A 27,128-nucleotide genomic window follows, 5' to 3' on the forward strand; every position below is an offset into this window, starting at 1 on the left:
GTAGAAGGTGCTCAGTAAATACTGACTAAGTTAATAATCCACAAGTGAGAAAGAATTGGGTAGATTAAAATATACTGACCAAAAATGACCCCCAAGAAATATTCATTGAGAAAAGCAAGGCACAGCAAAGTGAGTGCCCTGTGTTACCATGTATACATTTTTAAATATAGAACAATTCCGAAAGGATAGACAAGAAAATGGTAGAAGTGGAAGAAGGTTTCACAAGGGGAGCTTAACTGACGTGGGGCTTGAGGGGGAGGCAGGAAAAAAAGGAGGAACGGCGTTCCAGTCAGCATGGACAGCGTGGGTCTTCCTCCGGAGACCAAGATGGCGCCAGGCCAGGTGTTCTTCTGTGAGGCTCACCCTCATGCACTGGGCTCCTGGACACCCTTAGCTCCAGGCCAGCAGCCTCCTGGGACCTCCTGCTCCCTCCCCACCTCAATCCCACTCTGCTCCAGACCGAGCCAGCACCTTAACCTCTCCCAGCCTGGAGCTCAGAGCATGTTTTCCTGAACTGGGTTTATCAAGACAGAATCATGGGCTTTATCCCCTCCTGGTCACCCTGGGAAGTGTCCTCTGCCCCAGCACCACCTGGGATCCAAGCCCCGGCTGTTCTCTCTGCTCGGCTGGGAGACTTACAGGCCTTCTTGGTCCCTGGGGGATTCAGAAACTGCCGAAAGGGTGGAGAGCAGAGGTCGAGGTGGCCACACTGGGTAACCAGTACAGCAGGGCTGGGATGCCCCAACCCCCCACATCCACTTGTGCTATAACAATGGCCAGTAAGTATATTTTCATAGTCTCTCTCTCCCTCTAGGTCTCTCTCTAGTTCTGCCTCCCTGTGTCTCTATTCCCTTCCCTGTGACTTCCTGTACATCTGTCTTTCCCACTATCCCTGTCTCTAGGTATCTCTGTCTCCATGTATCTCTAGGATTCTCTGTATCTGTGTCTGGCTTGGTCTGGGTCCCCCTCCCCACCCTACATGAACTACAAGCATTGCCACCATAATACCAAATCACTGCTCCCTCGAAAATCCCCAAACTGCCATGGTATTACCGATTCTGTTACAGTCATTGTCCCAAGACCCACACTGGGCCCCGCACTAAGCACTCAGTCCATGCTCGCCGCTTCAATCCTTGCAACCCGCCCATATGGTAGGGACCAATGGTGGGACTATTACCCTGTTTGGGGGAAGGGGTAACTTAGGCTCAGGGAAAACAGAGAACTTGACCAAAGACACACAGTTGGTGGTGAGGCAAGGATCCACACCCAGGTGGTCTGCCCTTCATCCCCGCACACCATGGCTTCCCACCTTCTCTTCTCCACACCTACAATGGAGCACTTCTTAGGGAGTCTCCAGCCTCGCAAGAAGGGAGCTCAGGCTGACAAATGCAGCTCATGCCCAACCCCCCTCCATTCTCTATCGGTGGCCCAGCCTGGCCCAGGGACAAGGAGACAGCTGCCTATCTGAGCAACAGGAAGACTTTGGTGTCCACCCCCCACCCTATGTACCCCTCCCACATGCAAGCACCCTCTTAGGTTACCATAAAGCAGGTTCTGTTACCCTCATCTCATGAACAACTATTCAGGAAGGCCACCTTTGTGCCAGGGACTAGGGACATAGGAATGACAAGACAGACTCAAGCCTGCCCTAAAGCTCACACTCCAGCAAGGAGAGTGCCTGGCACATAAGTGACATGGAGGAAAGCCCTGGGAGTAGACGGTGGGCCTGGTTCCTGCCTCCATCAGTCAGGGACAACACCAAGTAGTGAGCCCTGGCCGTTGGGATGTCCCAGGAGTTCCTGAGTCTCGTTCCCTCTAGTTAATGGAGAACTCCAGTCCCCATACTAAATCCTTCCCCCTCTCCCCCTCTCCCCCTCCCAACCCTCTTCCCCAGCCACATAAAGGGGCTTCAGAACACAGCCTTTTCCTCTGTAACAGAGGTTTGTCCTCCGCTTCCCCACCTAGTTCCCTCCCCAACCCACTTGCCTGGGGTTGCATGCTCTACCTGCATAACCCCCAGATGACTAAAGTCCTGGCCACTGGAGAGAGGAGGGAGCAGGCTCCTCCTGCAGGCCTCCAGCAGCCCTGCCCACTGACCTGATTTCCACCTAAGGTCATGTGTCCAGGCCTTGCCCCCTTCTGGCCACACGCCCAGGCTCTGCCCCTTCCTGGCCATACCTCCAGGACACCTTCCTGGCCATGCCCCTCAGAGCCCAGCCTTCCCTTGGACCAGTGCCTGGGCCTCTTCATGGTTCCCCTAAGACCAGGCCCCTGAGCACCCAGCATCCTCCACAACACCCACGCCACTAGGTCATTAAAAACTGCTAGTACGGAGAAGTTCCAGGACTAAGGGTTTTACTTCCAGTTTTTATTAAACTTATTAAAATTCTCACCTCCTCCTATCCCCCAAAGCCCAATTTCTGCCTGGCCCTGTGCCTGGGGCCAGGCTCATTTGTATGAAAGCCCCAGTGGCCTGCATATTCCCACCCAACCTTGCCTCCAGAGCTCGGAGAGGATGTGGCCAAATTTCAATCACCATGACCAGGCTCAGCGAGGCCAAGAACAGGACACAGCCTCCCCGCTGAGCCCTACTTCCTGAAGACACAGTGGCTACCCCCAGCTGACAGACCCCTGTTCCTTTCTGGAAACTTCAGACTCTTCTGCAGGCCCTGACTTGCTTCTAACATTCCAGCTCATTCATTCAACAAATATTTATTAAGTGTCCTCTATAGGCAAAGCTTTGGACCAGCCACTGGGGATACAGCTGTGAATAAGGCATGGCCATTCCCTCAAGGCTAATGAGGAGGAGGACATAAATAGTGAAGTAAAATCAATTATTACAAATACTAAAATAGAAAGACATAAGCTGTATCTAAAACTGGCAGACCATGGGCTGAATTCAACCTGCAGATGTTGGCTAGAGCTATAAAAAATGGAATTTTTTTTCTTTTTGCCAACACTTAAGAATCTGGAGGATTTCCATTAAAATATGGGAGTTTTGGCTTCTCTTGGAAAAATCTGAAAGCCTGGCAACAATGGGTCCACATTTCCCCTCGGCGACCCTCCACAGTCTGATGGGAGCTGTGCCATTTAGTTGGAGGCTGTAGTCACGAAGCCTCACAGGCCCCGCCAGGCCCACCTCTCCCTGCCCCTGCCTGGGCCATTCCTGCTGTGTTCCTGCTCTCACTCAGATTTCCTCCCAGGCCACTGAAGGCATTTATCTTCTCAGTCCCTGAAAAAGACCAGAGGGAGAGAAAGGTCTATTTTACCTGGGTGTGGGGAAGGCCTGGAAAAGGAGGTGAGCTTTGAGCTGGGTCTGGCAAGGTCAGCATGGGCTCAATGAGGAGGGGCAGTGGGAAGAAGGGAAGAAGGAGACAGGCAGCTGGAAGGGCCCAAGCGAAGGCAGGGAGTTATGGAACAGTGCCTCCTGGGCCTCCCAGTCAGGCTGAGTTTGGCATCACCGGTTCTCATGGGGCTGCAGACTCAGGAACTGTTCTGGTTCGGCTTCTTATCTCCCGGGACCTGCCACAGACAGGTGAGAATAACGCTACAGGTACAAGGGCGGGCCAAGAGGCTTGTGGAACACCAAAAGGCCAGGTGTCCAACTGGATCACCTCTAAATTACCTTCTAACTCGGGTAACTGGAATAAAAAAAAACAAAAACAAAAAAACAACTTATTCTGAAATCATTATTGATTTGCAGGAGGTTGTGAAGAAATGTACAAGAATGTCTTGCACACTCTTCCCCCACTGTTAAGACACAACTTGTATGGTCTTAGGATACAATATGGTGGTCAAGAAATTGCCCTTGACCCAACTCATAGGGTTGAGTCAGATTTCACCAGTTATGCATGCACCTATGAGTGTGCAGGTATGTAGCTGTGTATAATTTTGTCGCATGTGTAGCCTTGCCTACCCACCACCACGTTGAGATACTCAACTTCACCATCCCAAGACCCCCTGATATCACCCCATTTACAGTCACACCCATCAGCCTGCTGCCCCTAATCCCTGGCAACCACTCATCTGTTCTGCGTGTCTATATATGTTATAGCACAAATGTTACATCAAAGGAATTGGGGCATACGCAGCCTCTAAGATTGGCTTTTCCCACTCAGATAATTTCCCTGAGGTCCAAAGTTGGTTCTTTAAAAAAAAAATTATGGGGCGCCTGGGTGGCTCAGTGGGTTAAAGCCTCTGCCTTCGGCTCAGGTCATGATCTCAGGGTCCTGGGATGGAGCCCCACATCGGGCTCTCTGCTCAGCGGGGAGCCTGCTTCCCTCTATCTCTCTCTGCCTGCCTCTCTGCCTACTTGTGATCTCTCTCTCTCTCTGTCAAACAAATGAAATCTTTAAAAAAAAATTTATTATTGAAGGAGAGTTGACATGCAATGTTATATTTGTTTCAGGTGTACGACATAGGGGTCTGATAACTCCACACGTTATGCAGTGTTCGCCACGATAAGCGTCGTCCCCATCTGTCACATTACAACATTATTGACTATACTCTCTCTATGCTGTACTTTTCATCCCCATGACTTGTTGTATACAAACTGAAAGTTTGTACCTCTCAATCCCCTTCACCTATTTCGCCCATCCCCTCACTCCCCTCCCCTCTGGCCACCACCAGTTTGTTCTCTGTATTTAAGAGTCTGGTTTTTTATCTGCTTGTTTTTTTTTTTAAATTCCACATACAAGTGAAATCATATGGTATTTGTCCTTCCCTGTCTGACTTATTCCCTTAGCATTAAACACTCTAGATCCATCCATGTTGTTGCAAATGGCAAGATCTCATTTTTTATGGCTGAGTAGTATTTCATTATATGGCTACATCCCATCTTCTTATCCATTTATCTATCGATAGACACTTGGGCTGCTTCCGATTCTTGGCTACTGTAAATAATGTTGCAATAAACATAGGGGTGCGTGTATCTTTTTGAATTAGTGTTTTTATTTTCTTTGGGTGGATCCCAGTAGTGGACTTACTGGATCGTACAGTAGTTCTATTTTTTTTTAAAGATTTTATTTATTTATTTGACAGAGAGAGATCACAAGTAGGCAGAGAGGCAGGCAGAGAGAGAGGGAAGCAGGCTCCTCGCAGAGCAGAGAGCCCGATGCGGGGCTCGATCCCAGGACCCTGAGATCATGACCTGAGCCGAAGGCAGAGGCTTTAACCCACTGAGCCACCCAGGCGCCCCCAGTAGTTCTATTTTTAATTTCTTGAGGACTCTATATGGTTTTCCAGAGTGACTGCACCCGTCTGCACCGCACGAGGCTTCCCTCTTCTCCACATCCTCACCAACTCCTGTCGTTTCTAGTAGTTGGTTCCTTTTTTGTGGCTGAGTAGTATTCCATGGTGTGGATACACCACAGTTTATAGATTTATTCGTCCATTGAAGGACATTTGGCTAGTTTCCAGTTTGAGGCTTTTACAAATAAAGCTGCTATGAACATCCATGTACAAGTTCCTGCATGAAAAGAAATCTTCCTTTTTCTGGGATAAATGCCCAAGAATGCAATGGCTGGGTTCATTTTTACTTTTGAAAGGAACTGCCAAACTCTTTTCCAGAGCGCCTGCGAGCATTTCACATTCCCACCAGCAACGTAGAGGTGATCAACTTTCTTGATAACTGGAATTTTATTTAAAAACAAAAAACTCCAGTTCTCCATGGGGCCCAATCTTTCCGTAGGCTCAGTCTTTCTGAGAAACCCCAGGATGATGACACCCCCATCCCTGGCAGCCTATCTCCCCCTTCTGCTGCCCCCTGGCAAGAAGTTCACAGAAAGCTGGGCCAGGCCCTGCTCAGATCTGCTGCCGTGGGTCCCGCACAGACATGGAGCATCAGCGGTGCTCCATGGAGCCAAATGAAATCGCACAGAACAACTGCTCAGATCAGCAAAGACCCACAGCCAGTCAGAGGAGGCCAAATGCCAGCCCCCGGGTCCCAGAGCATGTCTTAACTCCCCCAGAGTCCGTCTTACTCAGCCTGAAAGGCCACCATCAGCAGGCAACCTTGAACAACATGGGTTTGAACTTCACTTCCAAAGTGGATTTTTTTTCAACAAGTATAGTACTGTAGACGTATTTTCTCTTCCTTATGATATTCTTAATTGCTTTTTCTTTCTCTAGCTTGCTTTATTGTAAGAACGCAGTATATATTATGTATAACATATCAGATGTGTGCTAACTCACTGTTGATGTTGTTGGTAAGACTTCCGGTCAACAGTAGACGACTCATAGTTAAGTTTCAGGGGAGTTAAAATCTATACATGGATTTTCGACTACATGGGGACTCAGTGCCACTAATCCCCATGGGTTCAAAGGTCACCTGTATATGCAAAAAAAACCAAAACAAACAAACAAAACCCTAACTCTCATCCAGAAAGCACAGATGTACATATAATATGTAAGCAGATATACCGTATACCCACAGAGTGAAAGTTCCATGGAAGAAAGGACAATTAGGAAGAAAAACTTCTAACAAGGATCCTAGGAGAACAATGATGAAACCAAGGTTGAGAAACACCGTCCTGGAACCACATCGTGGCCCCTCCATCTCTGAGTCAAAGGGAGGAGGTTGTCCTAAGTGGCAGAGGAACACAGCAGGACCTTCTTCTTCTTTTTTTTTTTTAAAGATTTTATTTAGTTATTTGACAGAGAGAGACAGCCAGAGAGGGAACACAAGCGGGGGGAGTTGGAGAGGGAAAAGTAGGCTTCCCGCTGAGCAGGAAGCCCGATGTGGGGCTCCATCCCAGGACCCTGGGATCATGACCTGAGCCAAAGGCAGACACTTAATGACTGAGTCACCCAGGTGTCCCACAGCAGGACATTCTGAAAGGGTACTCCCGGCCATCTCGCTTCCCCCGGTCTAGAATCATCACTGGATCCCACTGGCTCCAGAGGGAAGTCCGAACTGCCAAGCATGTCGGCTTCTGTAGCATTCTCTCTCCCTGCGCTCCCTGTGCTCAAGCTCTTATCAAAGCTGCAGGTGAGCTACGGATTCCTATCTCCATCCCCATCTCTCCTATGCCAGCTCCATCAGCCCATCCTGTTGGCTCTACCTTTCAAAACTATCCAGAGGCCAGCCACCTGTCACACCTCCACCATCGCCGTCCTGGCCCGAGCCGCCTGCGTCTCTCACCTGGACCATTCTAGTAGGCTCCTCACATCCTCCTTGCTGAAAATCCTCAGGGGCTCCCCCGCTGCACCCCACCCATGGCAAGCCCCCTCGTCTCCTAGCCTGGGATCCTCAGACTGCCATAATCCCACCCAGCTTTTCCACTTCCCCACCCCCGCCAGCACAGTCCCTGCCAGCCAGTCCCTGTGCCAACCTCCCTGAGCTGGGGCTGGAAACCCTTCCCTGGCTTCCTCCCCCAGCAGAGAGAAGTGGAAAGGAAGCAGCACGGGGGCCGGAGGGAAGAGTAGTTCAGCGGACTGGCAGCTGTGAAAGGCCAAGCGCTAGGTGCTGACAGGGCGGATGGCTGGTGGGGGTTCTGTCTTAGGAAACCTGAGGGCAAGACCTGCGCTCTTCTAAGGAACTCGGGATGCACTGGCGGAGTAGTGCACGTGCTAAGGGCCCCAAATACAGGGCTAGCAGACAAGGCTTCTCATCCAAACTGGAGCAACCAGGATGCGCTCATTCAGTTAGCCCTGTCCCTGGTCCCCACACCCCTGCCCCTTCTCAGGCAAGCCTGTTTAACAAGCAAGGCCTGAGCACATGTCACTCGCCCAGTCGCTCCGCTGGCTCCTCCATGGATGGTTTCATTTCACGGCTCCAAACCATCCTGCCACTGCTTTCTCAGAGACAACACAGGGGCTCAGAGAAGATATGCAATTTGCCCAGGACACACAGTCCAATGTGGCCGGGCTGGGGTCCAGTTCCAGAGCCCACGCCCACCCTAGGAGCCCACACTGTGAACCCAAGGCTCAGGCACCACCCAGCTCACGCGGAGGGGTCTACCCAGGGGCTTCGCCTCTGGAGTTCTTGTGCATTTGATGAGAAGTAGCTGAGGGTCAGGACGTCAGGCCGCAACAGTGAAGGAGAACGATCAGGCCCCTGCTCTCCTGGAGCCCACTGTGTAGGGCAATGGTTCTCAACCGGGCGGGATTCTGCCTCCCGAGGAACACTGGGTGAGGTCCAGAGACATTTTGGTTATCATGCCTTGGAAGGAGGTGTTACTGGGGCCTCCGGTGGGCAGAAGCCAAGGATGCTACTGACCCTACCAGATCCAGGACAGCCCACCCTGCTCCACCATGAAGAATGACCCAGCACAAAATGTTGTACCAAGGTTGAGCAAACCATGTCTGGGGAGAAGGGCAGGGCAGCAGACAAGTAAACAGATGAGTATGGAAGTTCTTCCGTCCACTCAACGGTACCCACTGAGTGCCTAAGGCACTGTTGGAAAGCCCTAAGCCATTAATAAAAACCACACAGGAGGGTGGGGATGGTGATGGGAGGGGGGAGGAGGGGAAGACCCTCCACTTCCAAGGAGATGCCCTTTGAGAGGGGCCTGAAGGAGTCAGCAGAGTGTGGGAGGGTAGTCCCGCAGACGGAGCCCCAGGCTCGGGCAAGATGGGCTCCGAGTGCCAGGAACACCTAGGAGGGACTGAAATGCAGGAGACGAAGTGACTTAGAGTGGAAGGCACAGGCCACACTTCATAGTCAGGGGACGGAGCCTGGGTCCGATTCCACAAATGTAACCTTTGATAAACACCAACTAGAAATGGCAAAAACAGACTTTGTCTTAGAAAAAAAAAATCATGAAAACGGTCAAATTAGGCTAAGTGAGAAAAGATTCTACATATTTTTAAATCCCTAAAGGTTCTGGAACTGGATCACAGGGGCGAGCTGTACCCGTGGGGAGTTTCAACTTCAGGTCCCCGGGGAGTAAGCCAACCGATTCTCAGGCAAATGCGTGTGGCTGGATAATAGTTTAAGATGTTAATTCGTGTTCTTTCCACTGTATTTTCTCCCCCTTTTCTTTCCCTCCATCCAGAGGCTCTAAACCTCCTTGCCCCAGAGGTTTGCAGGAGAGGGGCAAGAAAAACCCATCTGCAAATCCTTCCCTTCCCCGGTTTTTTTCATTTTCGGAAGCCTTCATTTACTGAGCAGATTAGGTCAGGGGCCTCTGGGGGTGGGGTGGGGGAAGAAGCTGTCTATACTGTAATCTTTAGGACAAAAAAAAAAAAAGTTGGCCTTTTCTTGGCTGGGGCGGGGGAGGGAGATGAGGGTCTGCAAGGACGTTCTGTTGGCTGGCACTGATCACTTCAAATATTTTGAATTCAAAGTTAAACAGAGGATTACCATGTGACCCAGCCATTCCTGCCCTCAGAAAACATATGTCCACACCAACACTGGTCCGTGAATGTTCCTGCTACCCTCACAGAAGGCTCAGAGCTAGCCAGAAAGTGGACACAACACACATGCCCCATCCACTGATAAATGGAGAAACCGGATGTGGCGGACCTGGGCTGTGGAATGTTGTTCTGCAGTAGAAAGGAATGGGATGCTGACCCCTGCTAGAACACGGATAAAGCCCGTGAAGACCTCATGCTAAGTGAAAGCAGCAAGTCGTAAAGACCCTACATTGTAGGATCTCCTTTATGCAGGATGTCTGGAAGGCAAATATGGAGATAGACCGTGGATGAGCGGCTGCCCACAGCTAGGAGGCTTGGTGGATGATAAGGAGTGTTAGTGGGTACCGGGTTTCTTTTCGGGGCGACGAAAAGGTTTTATAATCGCACTGTGGTGATGGTTACTAAAAAGCACAAAATTGTACACTTTACGGGGGAGAATTTTACAATCTATAAGTTATGCTTCAGTAAAGCTATTTTAAAAACAATGGAATTAAAAATCTGATCTGGGGCTTTCCTGGAAGGCCACACAGCTCTCTCCATGGCAACCATGTGCTGCTGAGTGGGCATGCCCTCCCGTTTGCCAGGGTCCTCACGGTCACTGTTGTATTACACCCAGCTGGCCTTCCCCACTGATGTCACCCACACTATCCAGTGGGCACTGGATTCGAGAACTTGGATCGAGAAATGACGGGACCGCAGGTGCTGAAAGTATCAGCCTCATTCTCTTATCTCCCGTGTAGCCCTAACGACAAAAACCCTGGGGGACCAGAAGGGACTGGATGTACAGAGCAGCCAAGGCGAAGCAGCAGCCTCCATGGGCCCATGGGGTAGTAAAGCACATGGGCTTTCAGGACAGAACCGCACTCACCAGCCCTGTGCCTTGATGCTCTCAGCTATAAAATGGAGCATAAGGATAGCACCTACCATCACCGCCTTCCACAGAGGTGATGGGTTTAGAAGACTAGCACATAGCAGACGCTCAGTAAATGCTAGCTACCGAGCCCATAACTTCCTGTCTACACTTCCAAATTCTCAGAACTTCTGAAATCCAAAAGCTTCTTTGTAACTCATTTTGGGCACAAAACCTGGCTTGACCTGAGCTCATTTAGCGAGAAAGCCTGACCTGAACGGATGTGAAACTACTGATGGTCTTTATTTATCCCCCTAGCATGAATATTCCTGGCTTTTACTGCAGAGATAGGAGATATGTTGCTTACAGGGTGCTGCCCAGCTCCTGCCGCCGTGGTAGGTAACGGATGGTCTAGGCAACCACATTACCTTCCAAAATTTGAAAAGTTCTGGATTCTAGGACACTTCTGGCTGGGTTTCGGGGACTGTGACCTGTAGGATGATGGCAAAGACGAAGACGGATCCTGTGTCTGTCTGGCGTTACATAAGACCATAGAGACAGGAGGGAGACAGCCCCCCAAAATTCTCAAGATTTGTACTAGGCCAGGAGGACAGGAGCTCAGTAGGAAAATTAAGATCTTTCCCAGAAACACCCCGGGGATCAGGAGATAAGCGTGGCACTGGCCAGATCCGCTTCAGAGAACAGAGTTTGGGGAGCCTGGGCGTGGGAAGAATGGGAACAGGGAGCTGGAGAGAGGATCCAAAGCACTCCCACCAGACTCCCCACAAAGCCTGCAGGCCAAGCAGGCCCACCCCCTTACTAGTGCTTAATGGTCCCAAATCAGAGAAGACGGCCCAGGCCCCTCACTCCCTTAAACCGTTACCAGTGTGGCCCCGCCCACCCAAACAGGACCCAGCTGTAGGCACAGCTCCAGTCTGCCCATCCAGACCCCTGTTTAATAAAGAATCTGACTGGCGATTTGTCCTGGGTTCTGAGAGGGAGCCTCTAAATCCTTGGGATTTCCTGAGTGATTGGGGAGTCCTTGTTATGCACGAGCCCCTGGATCACACCTGAGTTTTTGCTAATGAATGAGATGACTCAAAATGGGGGCTGGCCACCAGGCAGATCCACCATGGGATCAGAGGGTAGGGCTTGGGGCCAGTGCCAACATCAGCCTCCAGAGGGTAGGCTGGAGGGTTAGAGAACCAGTTCAAGAGCAGGGCCCGAGATCCCATCAATCCTGCCTATGCAATGAGCTCCCAGTAAAAGCCTCTGTACACCAGGCTCAAGCAAGCTGCTTGGTTAATGAACACAGTTGCACCACCAAGGCAATGCACCCCGACCCCACCACATCAGGTGGGCACTGAAGCCATGCATTTGAGGCCCTCCCATACCTCCCATACCTCGCCCTTAGGGTCTCTTCCTTGGGTCCCCCGGTTTTCTTTCTTCTGTTAGCTAATATGATTGGGTTCTTGTCATTTGCAATAAAAAGAATCTTTAATAATATAGAAATACATATTTCTCTAACTCAGACCCTCTTCATTTTTAGATGCAAAAATACACAAAAGTACTTGCTTTCTAAGTTATAGGTGAGACACCCAGTCTGACCAGGGCAGGGAGACTGAACAGAGAGGATTATCCATGTGGGATTCTTTCAGCATATACCCAAGAATTAGGGTATCAAGAAACTCATCCTACACAGTTACAATTGCTGCACTAAGAGAAACTCCAAGGTCCCCCAACCTCTGCCCGAAGCACACTGTGATGTCCACCTTGGCGGCCATGGAGCTGCTTGTTCCTCGGTCCACACCTCATTCTGAAAAGGGTTCCCGAAACCCGATTCCAAACAGCAACCTTGCCTCGGTGATTTTTTGTTTTACCACAAAATTTCCTTTTTCTCATTGCTTAACGAAAAACTCTTACTGCCTTCTCCATGAGGTCTGCTTATTTGCCAGAAATGGTCACGTTTCTCTCCATGCCGCAGCAGCTTTTACTAAAAGCCCACAGTTGGCTGGATTGCACGGGGAGTCTCCAAATGACTGTGTTTTTCCTAAGTAGATCGGTCTCATTCTTCAGAGGAATTGAGGAAGAGCAGACATGTTCCAGCCTGCTCTCACATTCCTTCTGGGCTCTAAGACTCTGGTCACTGGGGGTAGAAACTCAGGGAGTTCCGTCTTCTCCAGCACCTCTTGGCTAAAGTCACAGGACCTGGCAAGGGGCCACAGGCGGCTGGAGCCACCCCTGGTCTAGAACTGGGTCTTGCCTGGTCCTGAGAGCCCCAGGAAAGATGTGGCCCGCTGTAGGGCCTCGTCATGACTTTCATGGGCCCCATGCATGTTTGTCTCCACGGGCCTGTTCCTCCATAAAAGAAATATTAAAATTCACACTTTATGACTGCAATGGTGGAAAGACAATTATGATCCAATCTAGATTCACTCTTAGGTCTTCATTATTATTGCATTAATTTTTCTTCTGTTGCTTTGAAAAGCAGTCAAATTGAAAACATTTTGTGGGTCCCTAGAAGTACTGAGAACTCTAGGCCCCAGGCCAGTGGGCCAGCAACCACGGCCCCCGCCCCCAGTCCTCGGGGCCAAACCCCATCTGTACAACCACCTTCTGCCAGGAATGCAGCCCTGCTGGATGGGCCCTTCCAGCTTGTCTCCCTTCGCTGGAGAGCATGATGCCCTTGCCCCCTGCCTCACTGGGACAGGGCTGGTCCCTGGGCCTCGATCTGCCCCTAGATGTACTGGAAGACAGCTGGGAACAATAACAGGACAAGCTGAAGTCCGTCCCGCCCCCCCCCCCCAGCCCCCCGTCAAAGTGCCTTATGCGGCAGGCTCTGCCGGGGGTTTAACAACTTACCAGGGACGTGACTGCAGGCAACAGGGGACACGCACAGTGCTAGCCCCTCCTCGCAAGGACACCACGTGGCAGGCCGAGCCCAGTGCTGGTGCTCCTGGCATCTCAGCCAGCACTGGCTCTTATGAGCCATCAGAATCACTTGGCTCATTCTCATAACTGGTTATAAGTGGGTTAAGTAGGGGATGCCCCAAGTCTGCTTTCCCCTCTATCCTAGAAGGCTTTGACCTTGGGCTGAGGACCCTTCTGTGTGAGCTGGTCTGGTAGCCTCAGAGCCCAGCCCTTGCCCCCTCCCATGGGCTCGGTCAATGGGCTTGCCCAATCCTTCACCTCCCATCAGAGCCGGCTGGAAGCCCACCCCTCTCCTCCAGGGCCTTCCTCGACCCTTGCCCTGTTCTCAAGTGGCTCCAGAAAGGGCAGGGGCTCCGGGCCCGGGTAGCCTCTCTGCTGGTGTCCTGTTGCCCGCCTGTCTACCTTCTCCCAGGCATGAAGACAAAATCCTTTCTCTCCCCCACTGGCTACTTCATCTACAGACATCATCTGGCTCACACATGCTTCTTAGTTACTGTTTTCTGAAGACTTGAAAGTCTTTTCCCTCCAGCCCGGTCACCCCTGCTGCTCGATCCTATGAAAAGAACACAGGGCTTTGAGGCCAGTAGGAGCCGGGTTTAATCCTGGCTCCACAACTGACCAGCTGTGTGACCGTGGGCAACTCAATTAACCTCCTTGAGCCCTGCATTGTTTATCTGTCTGAAATTACAGCAGACAATCTTATTTTCTTTAGCAGTGGGGCTCTGGGTTTTTTTTTTTTTTTTTTGCTTTGTTTTGAGGGGCGAAAACTTTGCTAAGCCCTTTGAGGCGGGGGAAGAGCCCGCACCTCCTACCCCACGAGAGGTCTGCGTGTAGACCTGGAAATGCCTTCTCGGGCTGCCCACCGGCTCTTACTGTGTGACTGGAGGACACAGGGGGAGGGGGAGGGCTGGCTGCTGGATAATGGAGGGGATTTTCTTCGAGCTTAGAGCGGGGAAAGAAAATGTGAAACTGCCACCAAGGGAGAGGGACCCGCGTGTCACAGCCCACCTGCTCAAACCAGACCCATCACCTCCCACTACCTGCTCTTTTCCCACCTTCCCCGTCTCGGTAATCCACCGCTCGTCCCATCCCTGGCCAGAAGCCAGCCAGAAGCCAGCCAGGGGATCCTCGGTCAGAGGCTCTGGCCATCTGGACCTGCAGAGTCCTCAGAATCATGTTTCTGGCTGCCTAAAGTAAAACACATAGGCTGAGAGAGCTCTACGGAAATCTAGTTAGCAAAACATTCAAACAGGTGTGCGGCACTGGAATATTTGTCTTCTTCATTAACACCCTAGGTAACAGCATTCTGCAAAAGCTCTAGTAAGCTTTTCACTTTGTAATGAACGCACCTCAAGGTACTTGCCGCAACTGTCGCAGGAGAGCCAAAACACAGACTGTTACTGGTGACGACACCGCAGGCGCTCCCCTCTACGGAGTTCTGTTGTCTCCATTCACTGCTGAAGGACCTACTACATGTCAGTTACAAGTTCAAGAACTAAGGCTGGAACATTAGCCCCCACCCGGCTCATGGACCCCCTGAGTTCTGTGGACTCCAAGCTAGGAAGCTGCCCTGGGTCCTCTGCTTTCCATACCCATCCAGCCAGCTCTCCCGAGCAGTCTGCAACCCTGCTCACCTCACCTCCTAGCCGGACAGAGGGCGGGTGTGCCTGTTCCCACCGCCCCTGCGTCCTCTCTCACCTCCTGGCCAGTCTCCTCGCCTCCACTCTTGCTCCACTCCATCCTTGCCACAGTCAGAGCCCTCACCCCCAAATGCATATTTGACCATAGCCCCTCTGCTCCGGATTCTTGATGTCTCCCTGTCGTCTCCAGGGGAAAATCTGAAGATCATGGCAAAGCACCAAGACCCTCAGCCAACTCTCCTGCCTTATCTCTCGATCTCTCGCTCTCTCTACTCTGCCTTCCCATCATTCTGAACAACTCGGGAGTTTCCAGAATATGCCACCCCACTAGACCTCTGTCCATGCTGTTCTCTCTATCCAGAATGCCTTCCCCAAGCTGTCCATGAAGGAAACTCCTATGTTTTCTTCCAAGTGTCAGCTCAAAGGGATGCCTTCTCCATCCCCATACCCCATCCCCTGCCCTGGGCCCAGTACACAGAGATCAACCCACTATTTTCTAATTGTTTGATGAGGCTGTCTCTCACAAGACTGCAAACTTCAGGAGGGTGAAGATGCAGTCGTTTTTCCTTTGATTCCCCCAAACCTCCAGTACCTGGTCCTTCAGGCCTTCTTCTAATATTGAGTAAATCACTACAGGATGGAGGGAGGAAAAAAAAGAACAAATAGGTCCAGAATACTCCACGGTTCGATAGCTAGGAATGGTGTGAGTGGGACCCAAAACGGACACTACGCCATGAAGCTCACTCTCTTTTTCTTTGCTTTCCTTTCCTGTGATGGTTAGATTTCCACGTCCCAAGAATGCCAAGTCACGCGTGTTTTGATCTGTGGGGTGTGCTATAATCTCTTGAATTCAGCTCTCGATCTTTGAGGGGTCCCTCTGTTAGATACACACACTTCAATTAGGGGGAGATTATTTCCTTTACCAAAAGGCTCATCGTTTCAGTTTCATTAAATAGAGGGTTCTTCCAATGCATGAAGAATGGGATTAGACTTATAGAAATTCAATTTACATTTGGCTTTTTAGGAACAGATATCTTACACAGCCAAGCCACCACTGTATCTGTCAGGCTGCCTAAAGTTATGGTTCCTAGGCTCCTTTTACTCCCTCTGGCACATTCCCTGCTTAACCCCTCCTAACCTGGATCTGTTGAAACAACTCTGGACACCTGGCCACGTAATCCAGTGGCCTTTTCTTGGAGTCGTCTGTCTCCACCTCCCTGAGTCCTATCACAAGGCTGGCCAACCCATTCTCCCTAAAGCTCTCAAAATCCCCGGCTCTGGGGCTTTTCTGCACCGTCTCTGCCCACCCCCATGCTAGTCCCTGAGCTTCCAGAAGTGTTGGCTCCCTCGGCTTCCACATGAATGTCTCAGAGGCACATAAACTAAAGCAGATGAGTGATGGGCCTGCCGCCCCCAAAGGGCCCCCCCTTCATATCCCTATGGAAGATATCATCATACACTCATTCTCATAAGGCACCTCTCTCTGCCTTGTACCTCAAATACCATCCATCACGGGCCGTAAGATGTTCAGCTCCTGAATATGTCTCTAGCCAATCCACCTCTCTCTCCTGCACATGGGAAACTCCACCAAAGCTGCAACTGTCCCTTTCTAAAACCCCAGTCCTTATGATTAGCCCAGCACCTGGCACGTGATAGATATTCAATAACCACCAAAGGCGTGATAAGTGAGCAGATAAATCCTATTTTACAAACTATAACACAGAGGCTCAGAGAACGGAAGTGACTGGTGTAAGGTCACCCAGCTGGAGGGTGAGGGGGCAGGGCACAGCCAAGCCTCAGCTCCAAGGCAGCTCCCGCACCCACAGTCCATTCCGCCGGAAGCCCAGGGCTAGGCTCCACTGCCTGAGGCCCTCCCCCTTACCTGACAGCACCGTGAAGACAGCTGCGAAGGCGTTGAGCTTGAGCCCGTCGATGACATTGCTGGAGTGAAAGAGCTCGAGACACATGAGGCTGAAGCCAACCACCAGCAGGAGAATATAGAGCACCTCGGAGACCACCGACAGCCACAGGACCCCTGCACGACAGGGCCAGAGCGGCCGTGAGATGAGGGACCCAGCAGGGTGGCCCCGCCTGGTGTACCTCCCACCCCACACCCATCGGTTGGAGAACCCAGACGAGGACGGCAGTTCTAGGGTGCGTCCTGATGACACAGCGGATCACGGCCATGTCCCCAGAACTGGCTCAGGCGCCCAAGCCCAAGTCAGTGGGAGCCCGAGGTTCTCGAGGTGACGCTTACTAGTGCGGGACCCCTTCTGACAGGAGGGAGGAACCTCCGTCCTGCAGCTGAACAGGGTCTCTTTCCTCATCTGCTAGATGACTGCTCCCGGCGGGAGCTGTCTGATGGCCCGGAAGGCACCTGCCTTAGGATGAAGCGGACACTGTCTTTTCGGAGCTGAGTGCCGGGCAGGTGACATCACCGGGCCAATCCCAAGCCCCGAGGGCTTCCCGGTGGCTAAACTGGTCAGGGCGGTGTTCTCTGTCGTCTGCAGCTACGAGCATACTCCTACATTTTCATTGACCTTACTCCACTTTTTTCTAGAAACCACTAGAGCTCCTGCCATACCTTCAACCTCGTGGCTGTCCTGGAAGCAGCCATGTTCTAAAAGGAGAGGCTCCCTTCCTGGGATTGATTGGTCCGGTGTGATCGCGTGACCTAAGATCAGCCAATCAGAGCCCTTCCCTAGTAGTCCGCACTTGGAAACGCAGAAGTGACCGGGTCAAGACCAGCTCTGATGAGAGTGTGAGCCTTATGACAGCGCCCGGTTCTAGCTGTTCCTGAAGGCTCACGGCACCTCTGCCCTTCCAGTGGTTTGGCTCCTCAAGTGTTTGTTTTCCCTGTGCTAGCACAGCTCCCTTTTCTCCCCAATTTTTCCAATTTGGGTTGCCATCATCTGCCACCTAGTGTAGGGGGCATATTCTATTTCTTCCACCCCCCCAACCCCCCCCCCCCCCCCCCGCCCCGACCAACACCATAAGCCTTTCATTTGGAGTGTCCTTTCCCTTCTCTACGTCTGTGTAGTTCAGTTGCAGCTGACACATCCTGGCTCCACTTGCGGGGACATGATTCCTATCCAGTCAATTGGAGCTTCAGGACCCCCCTGACTCTAGTCATTGGTTCGGGAATGAACCTCTCTATGCCTGCGTTTCTTCACCTATAAAACAAGGATAATAATAACACCTATTTCATAGTGTTGTCGTGCTGTGAGGATTCCATTAGACAGCAATGTGAGGAGCTTGTTCTTAGCATCTAGTGACAGCTCAATTTGTGCAATATTATTGTTGTTGTGTGGGAGAGACACGTCCCCACCATGCCCCAGGAAATGGAGCCCAGGGGCGCTTGAGTGAGGTCAAGGGTCAAGATAAGAGAAATGCAATTGTGGGAGCAGATAAGATTTCTGAGAAAAAGGATGGGTGAAGAAAATGTAACACATCTGGTGACTTACTTTTCAAGCCACACTAATCACTGTTAGAACAAGACCCAAGCTTTAGAGAAGGGACTATGGACCAGGCCTGACCAGCCAGAGATGGACGTATGACCCAAGTCAGTTCAATGAGAGTCAGTCACAGGACTTTCACTGGAACTATTGGCGAAAAAAATTCCTTTCTTTCTACTAGGTTTGAGCCTGGGAGGGTATAAGGATGGAGCTGACAGAGTCACCAAAGGGCAAGGGATTTCCTAAATGCAGGGCCAGTGCCAAGGAAGGCAGTGCTGTGGTGGAGGAGGATAGTGTCCTATGACATTGTTTGAGGCCCTGGATCCAGCCATGCCTGAAGCTCCCAGTTATTTGTTCTTTCTATCACATGAACCATTTAAGTCCTTGTCTTTGCCTAAGCCAGTCTGAGGTGGAATTTCTATCCCTTACAACAAAGAGTCTGTTCTCCAAACCTGTCAAACATGTCCTTCCTACCTCTCCGCCTTTATAAAAATTGTTCCTTCTACTGGGAACGTGCTAGGGGCATCTAATATATACTATTTAGTGAATGAAGGCAATGGACAGAAATTTCTCAGTCCTTATCTGCTCCCTGATGAAGAATACAGATTCTGAAACACCCACATCATTCCTAGCACAACAGGCTTTCAGAGCTGTGGAGAAATTCTTTCTCTCTCTCTCTCTTTTTTTTTTTTTGGCTACAAAAATATCACATCTCCTGGGCAATCCCTTGGATTTCTGTAAGAGAATAATGTGCTCTTGGCAGCCCGGCTGTTGTTAAAACACCCCCTGGCAAGGCACACTTATAGCCTCTGAGGCCCCTCTCTGGCCCAAGGCCCACCAAGGCAGCAGGGAGGAAGGCAGGAGATGTGGGGCGAGCTGAGCCACACCAGGAGGGCGGCAGCTCCCACGGAGGCCTGGCCTCCCTCCCAGCAGCCTTCCCCCCTAGCTGCCGTTGCCCTGGTGGCAAGTGGAGGCCGCCCCTCACCACTGTGCTGCTTACTGACTCAGCACCTCCCCCAGAGAGTCCCTATTCCCCACCCCCTGGGGGCGGTGCTCTTGTCCCTGTCCACATGGGCTGAGGGCCAGGCCTCAATCCCTCCCACCTCCCCCCTCCCCTCACAGCAGCATGCAGCTCTGCTCTTTCAGATGCGCTGAGAGTTGGGATGGGGCGTCAGAGGCCGAGATGCCCAGAAAATAAGTAAGTTAGCTGTGGGGAAACAGGCACCAGTCTCTCTGATACCTGGTTAGGCTTATTCAGGGTTCTTATTCTCTCCAGATTTATTTCCCTGTCCTGCCTCCCCCAATTCCCTTACCGCTCTCCGCTGGGGCATTTCCTTTGTACAGACTTATATGTAAATCCTCATCTCAGTGTCTGCTTCTAAAGGAGGCTGACCTCAGACACTAGCATTCACCTGTTAACCTCTCCAAGCCCGTCCGACGTAGTGAGGCGGCACCCGCTTTACAGAGGAACAAATTCCGATCAGAGGGACTAAGCAACTATCCTGCACAGCTAGGAAGTGGTACAGCCTGGGTTCGAACCCAGGCTTCTCTGACTCCAGGAGCCACACTGAAATCATATCATTCTCCACCCTGGGGTGGGTCAGAGGGGCCCTGCCTGGGTTGGAGGGCACAGGGTTCCCTGGCCACAGCTCTCATCTCCACGATCTCTGGCATTCCAGATATTCCTGAACCAGGATTCCTGCAAGAGGGTGGCAACCCAGTGGGATGGGGGAAGGGTAGACTTCAATCCTCCCCCATCCCATCAGATGTCGAGGTGGGGGGGTGTGAGGGGTAGGAGGTCACAAGGAAGAGCAGACAGGTCTTGAGGACGCCAGAAGCCAGGCTGTGGAAGGTGCGCTTGACCCATGAGACTTAGGCAGTGAGGTCCTCAGGGTCTTAGCAAGGGAAGGGCCCCCCCCGCCTCCCCCCCCCCCCCCCGGTCAGGAGGGTCTGGAAGGCTGCGTGGGTGGGGCGACCTGCTGGAGGTGGGCTGCCATGGCAATGGCAGGAGGTGAGGACAAGCGGGGAACCCGATAACTTCCGAGGCATGGGCTTGGGGGACTCTGACCACGAAGGTGGTGGCAAAGGAACAGGGAGGAGACCAGAGTGGGGCCACGTGCCCTGCTTGGGCAACTGAGGCAGAAGGTGAACGTTCTTCATGGAGAATGAGGTGATGCTAAGGCAAAAAGACAACAAGGGTCCACATTAGTTGCAGGACCTCCAAAGAGCTGTCCAGGATGTAGCCGGAGCCCGGGCAGAAAGGTGCGGGCATTGGCAAGACGTGGGCACTCACGACATCTCAGAGCAAAGGGTGGGAGACAGATCCACAGGAACATCCGTACTCCGGGAGAGGTGGTGGGGCGAAGGCTGTGAAGGTGACTGTGTGGGTGCCCCACCCGTCCCTCCCGCAACGCTTCTGTGCACACTGCCCCCTGCTGGCACATGGACTCCTGCACCCCTGTGCTTACCCCAGTCCCCAGAGCCCACCCCCTACCTTCACCCACCTTTACAGCAGGCTGGACTGGGGATAGGAGGGGAGACACCACCCTTCACCCCCAGCGGCAGCCCCCAACCAGAGCCTGATGTGAACTGCTCAATACCCCCAGTGGGTAACACTGGGGGGTGCCATCCACATATCTGCGCTTCCCACCAGGGAACCATGTCTCACCACAACACGAAATTGTCTGAGTCAAAAAGTGAAGAAGCTACTCAGTTCTCTGTTATTTTTAAAATTCTTATCACCTCAATCAAAAGAGTCCCTCTTTGGTGCTAATGGGTCCTTAACAACTTTCTATCACCTGTCAATTGTTTAAAGTCCGGGAAAGGGCTCAGGATCTCCAGCAGTTCCTAGGCAGCCTTGAAGGACATTTAGACAATTTCCTTCTGAGCTGGTGAGTCTCCATCAGCTCCATCCTCTCCTGTCCTTCCCACTGATCTCAGCTCCTCTCTGACCTGCTCTGTGCCCCCAAGGGCCCTGACTCCTAGGACTGTACCCCCAGGCTCCCCCACCCTCTGGATGAACAAAGAAGGGCACCAGCTAGAAATGGGGCGGGGTGGGGAGGAAAGTCAGTGTTTCTCTGCCCTGCTCCCTGTCTTGTTCCCCTTCTCTGGCAGAGACTTCATTTTCTTACTTTGACCACAGCTCCCAAGGGTTGTGGGAGCCAAGCAGCTGCGGCTTGGCTGTTCCCACCCTTTTCCCTGCCCACCCAAGGCTAGTAACGGCTCCCCTCTGTTGCCAGCCTTCGGGGACCTCAAATTCTCTTAGCCCTTCCCATTCCTCTATAAGGACGTTTTCATCAAAGCACCTTCACTTGGAGCATTTGGGGGATTCTGTTTCCTGCTGGGACCCTCCCCAACACATTGTGGTTTTTGGCAAGGGATCCAATTAGAGCAGCGATCCGAGCCAGCGGTCTCAGTGTGGGCCCCAACCCGCAGCCGCACGTGGGAAGAAGTGATGCTAATTCTTGGGCCCCGGGACCCATCTGTGTTGTAACGAGCTCTCCAGGCAATGCTGACGAGCTCAAACATGAGCACCACTGATCAAAAGCCCCCTTTTTAGCGTAGGTATAAGAAAGTGAGTCAACTTCGGGGGCGCCTGGACCACTCTGTCAGCTAAGCATCCATCTCTTGATTTCCACTCAGGCCATGAGCTCAGCATCCTGGGATGGAGCCCTGGGGCGGACTCTGTGCCAGGCATGGAGTCGGCTTGAGATTCTCCCTCTCCCTCCTTCTCCGCCCCTCCCACCCTGTTTAAAAAAAAAAAAAAGTGAGTCAACTTCAGAAATTGAGTCAATGCTAGATGGGGGATGCTGGCATCTGGCAAACACAGAGAAGCAGGAACTTGAACAATGAAACTTCGGGAATCACCGCATAGGGCATGGCCACCCATCCGTGCTCTTCGTGAGTATTCGTGTTACGGAGGCACGCACGTGTGAATAAAGGGGGTCGGAAAGGACACCCCTGGCCTGGATGACAGGGTCTTGCCTTGGTGATGCCCAGAAAGTCTCCATAATCACTGGGATGATTGTTTTGGGTCTCTGAAACTTGGCATGAATGCCTCGATTTGCAGCTGAGAAGTGGTGACCTCCCGGGGCACAAGAAATGAAATGGCTTCTCATCAGGTACGGGGCCGTGGGGTGACAGCTGATCCTGGTAGCCGCACTCCTTGCCTTTTTAAAAAACAGCTTCACAACACCAACTCTGACCCTCCATGGATGGAATTGATGGGTTTGCAAGAACAATTTCCCTCCCGTCCCCGGTCCCTCCCTAGCCAAGACGGTTCCCAGGGCCAGTGTAGCTGAGTGGGAGATCACCGGGTGGGAACCAGGTCTTGGATGTACGACCTTGGCCGGGGGCCTTCTCGTTCTATCCCTTGGTTTCCTTGTTTGAAAAATGGGCATAATAGATTTGTCCTGAGCATTTAATGAGACAATATCTATAAATCACACCAGCCTGACACTTGGGAAGTATTCGAGAAAGCTCCATGTTACTGTTATTTCCTAATGAGTATAATTACGAGCAATTAGAATAATTATAAGTGGCCGTGGGGCACAGGTATGAAGAGCACAGAGCCGAGCCGGGTCACCTCGGTGGATGCCCGGCTCTGCCAGGCACTAGCTGGAAGACAGGGCGAGCGACATGCTCCCAATGGATATGTTTTCTCGCTTGAAAACTGGGGCTAGATATCATACCCACTTTGCGGGCTGTGTGAGGACACAGCAAGTTAATTAAGGAGCAAAGTGCTTAGGGCAGTGCCTGGTGGACAGCAGGTTAGTTATATAAGCATGAACTGTTACTATTATTGTTTATGTTGTTATTCCCATGGGATATGGCCAAGGGGTGGGCAGCCTGGACAAGTCCTTCCCAGCCACTGGACAAACAAAACCCATCTGGGGTGCAGAGGGGAACTGTTGCAAAATCTAGTGAAATCCCAAGGCAGGGCAGCATTTCAGGATAAAACATCCCCCCCCCCCAATCCATCAGTTTAATATGTCAAATCAATAAATCGTGGTGCTGTGGCTGCTGGCTGTGGGCTCAGAGACACGCCCCCTGAAACCCAGCATGTTAAATCATGTAAATGACGTGGGCCAGGACCTCCGGGCTGCAAATGGCTTCATGACAGCTGCTGTTTGTGCAAAGTTAATACTGAGGCTTAGAGGCGGGGATGCTCAGGGCCTGGGAGGAAAAGGCCAGAGAGAACTCAGGGACCTGTAGGGAGGGGCTCCAGGGCCCACTGAGCCCCGAGCCCTCCAACTGCAGATGAGACGTTAGCCCAGAGAAGAGTTAGAATGTGCCCACCTCCCAAAACTGATTGAAGGTAGATTGGGGTGGGGGCGGCCGTCTACCTCCCAGGCTGCTTAATATTGCAAGGCTGGGGAGCAGGGTAGCCCTCTGAGAGGAGCAGGGATTGAGGTGGGGACAGGGCAGAGAGGAGGAGCCGCAGCGAGGCGGGTGGATGATGGTCACAACACGTGTCAGCAGCCCTGAGTTCCAGCTGACACTGAGGGACCTCTGCAAGGTCCCTGAGCCTCTCTGGGCCTCAGTTTCCCTCCCAGTAAAACAAGTGGATTCTCAAACAAGCTGCCAACAGGCCGAATCCTGCCCACAAAAATGTCTTGTTTGGCCCACACAGTATTTTAAAAATATCTGAATTCATTATCAACATTTAAAAATAGGAGACTTCACATGCAATTTGATCCAGGTTTCTGGATTCGTGTGCAAAACGGGTGCACGCACAATTCGGGACCCTCATCCCCGTAGGATGATGATGGTGGGGCACAGCTGGGGCTGCTCCCCTCAAACACAGCACGTACTTCTGGGTCACTACAGACCCTACATGGTCCCCTTCACCCTTTCATGGCCCCTCTGACTCTCGTGAGTCCGTGAGTCAACAGCCCCCTATTATGAAGATGGCAAAAGCCATTTCTATCCCTCTCTACGGCGAAGTACATTTTATGAGTCTGTATGGCCCTCACTGATGCCTCCATGTAGGAGTGAAACACCCAGCAAGCCCTCAGTCGTCAAGCTTGCTCAGGGTCAGGGAAGGTTCCAGCAAATACCACGCCACCCACCCCCCCGCAGGAGGGTGCCAAATTGTGAAAAGAGTTAGATTAAAAGGAAAGACAATTCAGCTCTAAAAATATGCCCACATCGAGATAATGGAGCCAGAACACGGATCTAAGAGCTCTTCCAGAGGGTCCGCCTGCCCAGCCCGGCCCCACGTCCTTTGTGAGAAGGCCCAAGAAGGCTGGGAGTTGCCAGTGAGTGTCATGGTGCTGGGAATCTTCTTTCACTGAGTCAGACAGAACCTTTTAGGCTTGGACTGGAGGTCACGGTGGCAAGCCTCGGTGGCCGCTCTTGTAGGATGTGCGAAAACATCGGGTAACAGAGGGCTTGGGATGAGAATGCCATTCAAATGCCAACCAGTGTGATGTTCAGGAAACGAGGAGCCTGGGTGGGACTGTTTGCCACACGGCGATCTTTTCTAGAGCCCTCCTTCTCTAGAGCCTCTCGACTCAAAGCGGGTCTGCACACCAGCAGCAGCTATAGCCCCCGGGACCCTGTGAGAAATGCAGATTCTCAGTCCCCACCCAGACCTACTGACTCAAGGTCTGCATTTTCAGCAGGTCCCCAGCTGATCCAGATGCATGGTCAAGTGTGAGGAACACTGCTCTAGCAGACAAAGTTCAAGTGCTGATGCCCTTGACACGTGGGTCCTGAGCAGCCCTGTGCACCTCCAACCCTCAGCACGGCTGCTGGCTGAGCATTCCATGCCCTCCCGAGCCTCAGGTTTGGCCTCGGGCCCTGAAGTGTTGTCCTCTCTGGGGTCGTCAAAGATCTCCACATCCTCGATTCCAGAACATGCAAGTATGTTACCTTACACAGCAGAAGGGACTTTGCGGATGTGATCATGACCTTGAGATGGGGACGTCATCCTGGATTATTTAGACGGACCCCATGTAATCATGAGCATCCTTATAAGAGGGAGGCCAGAGGGCCAGAGGCAGGAGCAGAAGATGGGACAACAGAAGCAGAGGTTGGAGTGATATGGGGTTAGACACGAGCCAAGGAAAGCAAGCAGCCTCTGGAGGCTGGAAAAGGTGAGGAAACGGTTCTCATCTGGAGCCTTCAGAGAGGAACACACACCTGCCTTGTAATTGATTTAGCCTCCTAAGGCTCATTTTGGAATTCTGACCCCTAGAACTATAAGATAACAAATCCATGCCATTTTAACTCAATGGGTTTGTGCTAATGTGTTACAACAGCCATGAGAATCTAATATACCTTCTTTCTTCAGAGAAGGTCACCTCCTCCAAGAAGCCTCACCCCAGCCCCTCACTGCAGCCCCCAGACTGACCTCAGCAAAGAAGGCAATCTCTCCACCCCTTCCAGTAGATGCTGTCCTAAGGTGGAGTGAGCCTGGACTTGGGGACAAAGAGGTCTGGATTTGAACTTGGATCTCTATCTAAACCTCTCTGAGCATCAATGTCTTTGGCCATAAAACAAAATCAATGCTATGAAACTTACACGTCTTCTGGACAAGTTAAATGAGATCATGGCTGCAAATATTGCCCCCGCCCAACCACCCACCCCTGGTCTGGCTCCTGGCACATCACAGGTCCTCAGCAAACGTTGGTGTAGCAAGTTGACACTCCAGGACCGCAGAAATGAGTCCTTCTCCTCCGAGCTCACACGTGGACAAACCAGTCGATCACCGGAACAGGATCTGACAAGGCCTTATGGCCCCCAGAGTTCTGCAAGGCTCTACTCCCCAACAATTTAGAAATGACTCTAGCACACATGCCCTTTAGAAACTGTTGGAATCCGGGACCAGTCACTGAGCATTTGAGATGTGTCATGGTGACCTTGGCCTTCAGCATCAGACTGCAATGAGTTTTCTTCCTCTTTAGAGTCCAGAAGTGGGTGTTGGAAATAAACTCGGACGCACACAGGCTGGGGCCAGGGGAGTGTAGCGGGAAAATCTGAGAAGACTGAGGTTGAGTTCTGATCCCCAACCCCACACTGCCCCCCGCCCTCACCATCGTCTTGACCAAGTGCTCTCACCTCTCTGGGCCTCTCTTTCTCCCCAGATGGGGCTGCTGTGCAGGCCAAGGAAAGAGAAGAGGGGAGGTCAGAAGCTGTGAACTGGCCCAAAGACAAGTTTCTGAAATTTGTTGTTGTTCTGTTTTCTGGGTTTTTCGTTGCCTCTCTTTCTCTGTCTGTCAGCCTCTCCGTGTGTGCGTCTCTCTCTTCCTCTCTTGGTATATGTGGTATTTTTAAAATTTTGAATTAAATGCCAACATTTAAAAATGGGAAAACCGCATGAGAATCTAGATTCTTACGGAAGCCTGGTAGGCCAGGGCCTCGTCGCCACATGAAGACATTGGCTAGAGCCGAGCGGTGGCTACTCCCGCAGGTGGGGCACGCCCTCTGCACTTGGCCACACTCCCCACCCTTCCCTATAGGATCCTGCCTTGGAGTGGAAGACACCCCTGAGGGGGAGCAGAGTCTTTTACAAGGGAGCTGGGAGGAAGTAGCGAGATAGAAAAAAGAAGCCAAGAAGTAGACAGTCAGGGGACAGAAATGGTCAGGGCTCAGGGAAGATGTCTGCCCTCTGCCCAGGAAGACACTGTATCCGAGGGACTTCCCAGATACCCACCGGTTCCTACTCCAGCTGCCAGGCGGGGAAGAATAGTACCCTCTAGAACACCTCTGTGAGCATAAAGTGGGACTGGAAGGGAGGAAAGAAGAGAAAGGCTTCCCCGCTGTGAGGTGGTGATGTGCCCAGTGCTTAAGTCATGGCCCGGGGAATCAGACATCCAGGCAAACCCCAGCTCTGCTACGGACTTGCTGTATGGCCTTGAGCCTCAGTCTCCCCACCCGCCCCTTGTGAGA

At 51.9% G+C, this 27,128-nt stretch overlaps 1 protein-coding gene across 3 annotated transcripts in view; it reads right to left on the minus strand.

Annotated features, from left to right (window-relative positions):
- Positions 1-27,128, minus strand: part of GSG1L (GSG1 like) — a 197,961-nt gene that overhangs the window by 55,018 nt on the left and 115,815 nt on the right. For all 3 annotated transcript variants that reach the window (XM_047714413.1, XM_047714414.1, XM_047714415.1), the window contains exon 3: positions 16,661-16,813. In XM_047714413.1, the coding sequence (XP_047570369.1) occupies positions 16,661-16,813 (153 nt within the window). The remainder of the gene's footprint in view (positions 1-16,660; positions 16,814-27,128) is intronic.

This window comes from Lutra lutra, chromosome 18 (assembly GCF_902655055.1).
Source record: "Lutra lutra chromosome 18, mLutLut1.2, whole genome shotgun sequence".
Lineage (NCBI taxonomy): Eukaryota > Metazoa > Chordata > Mammalia > Carnivora > Mustelidae > Lutra > Lutra lutra.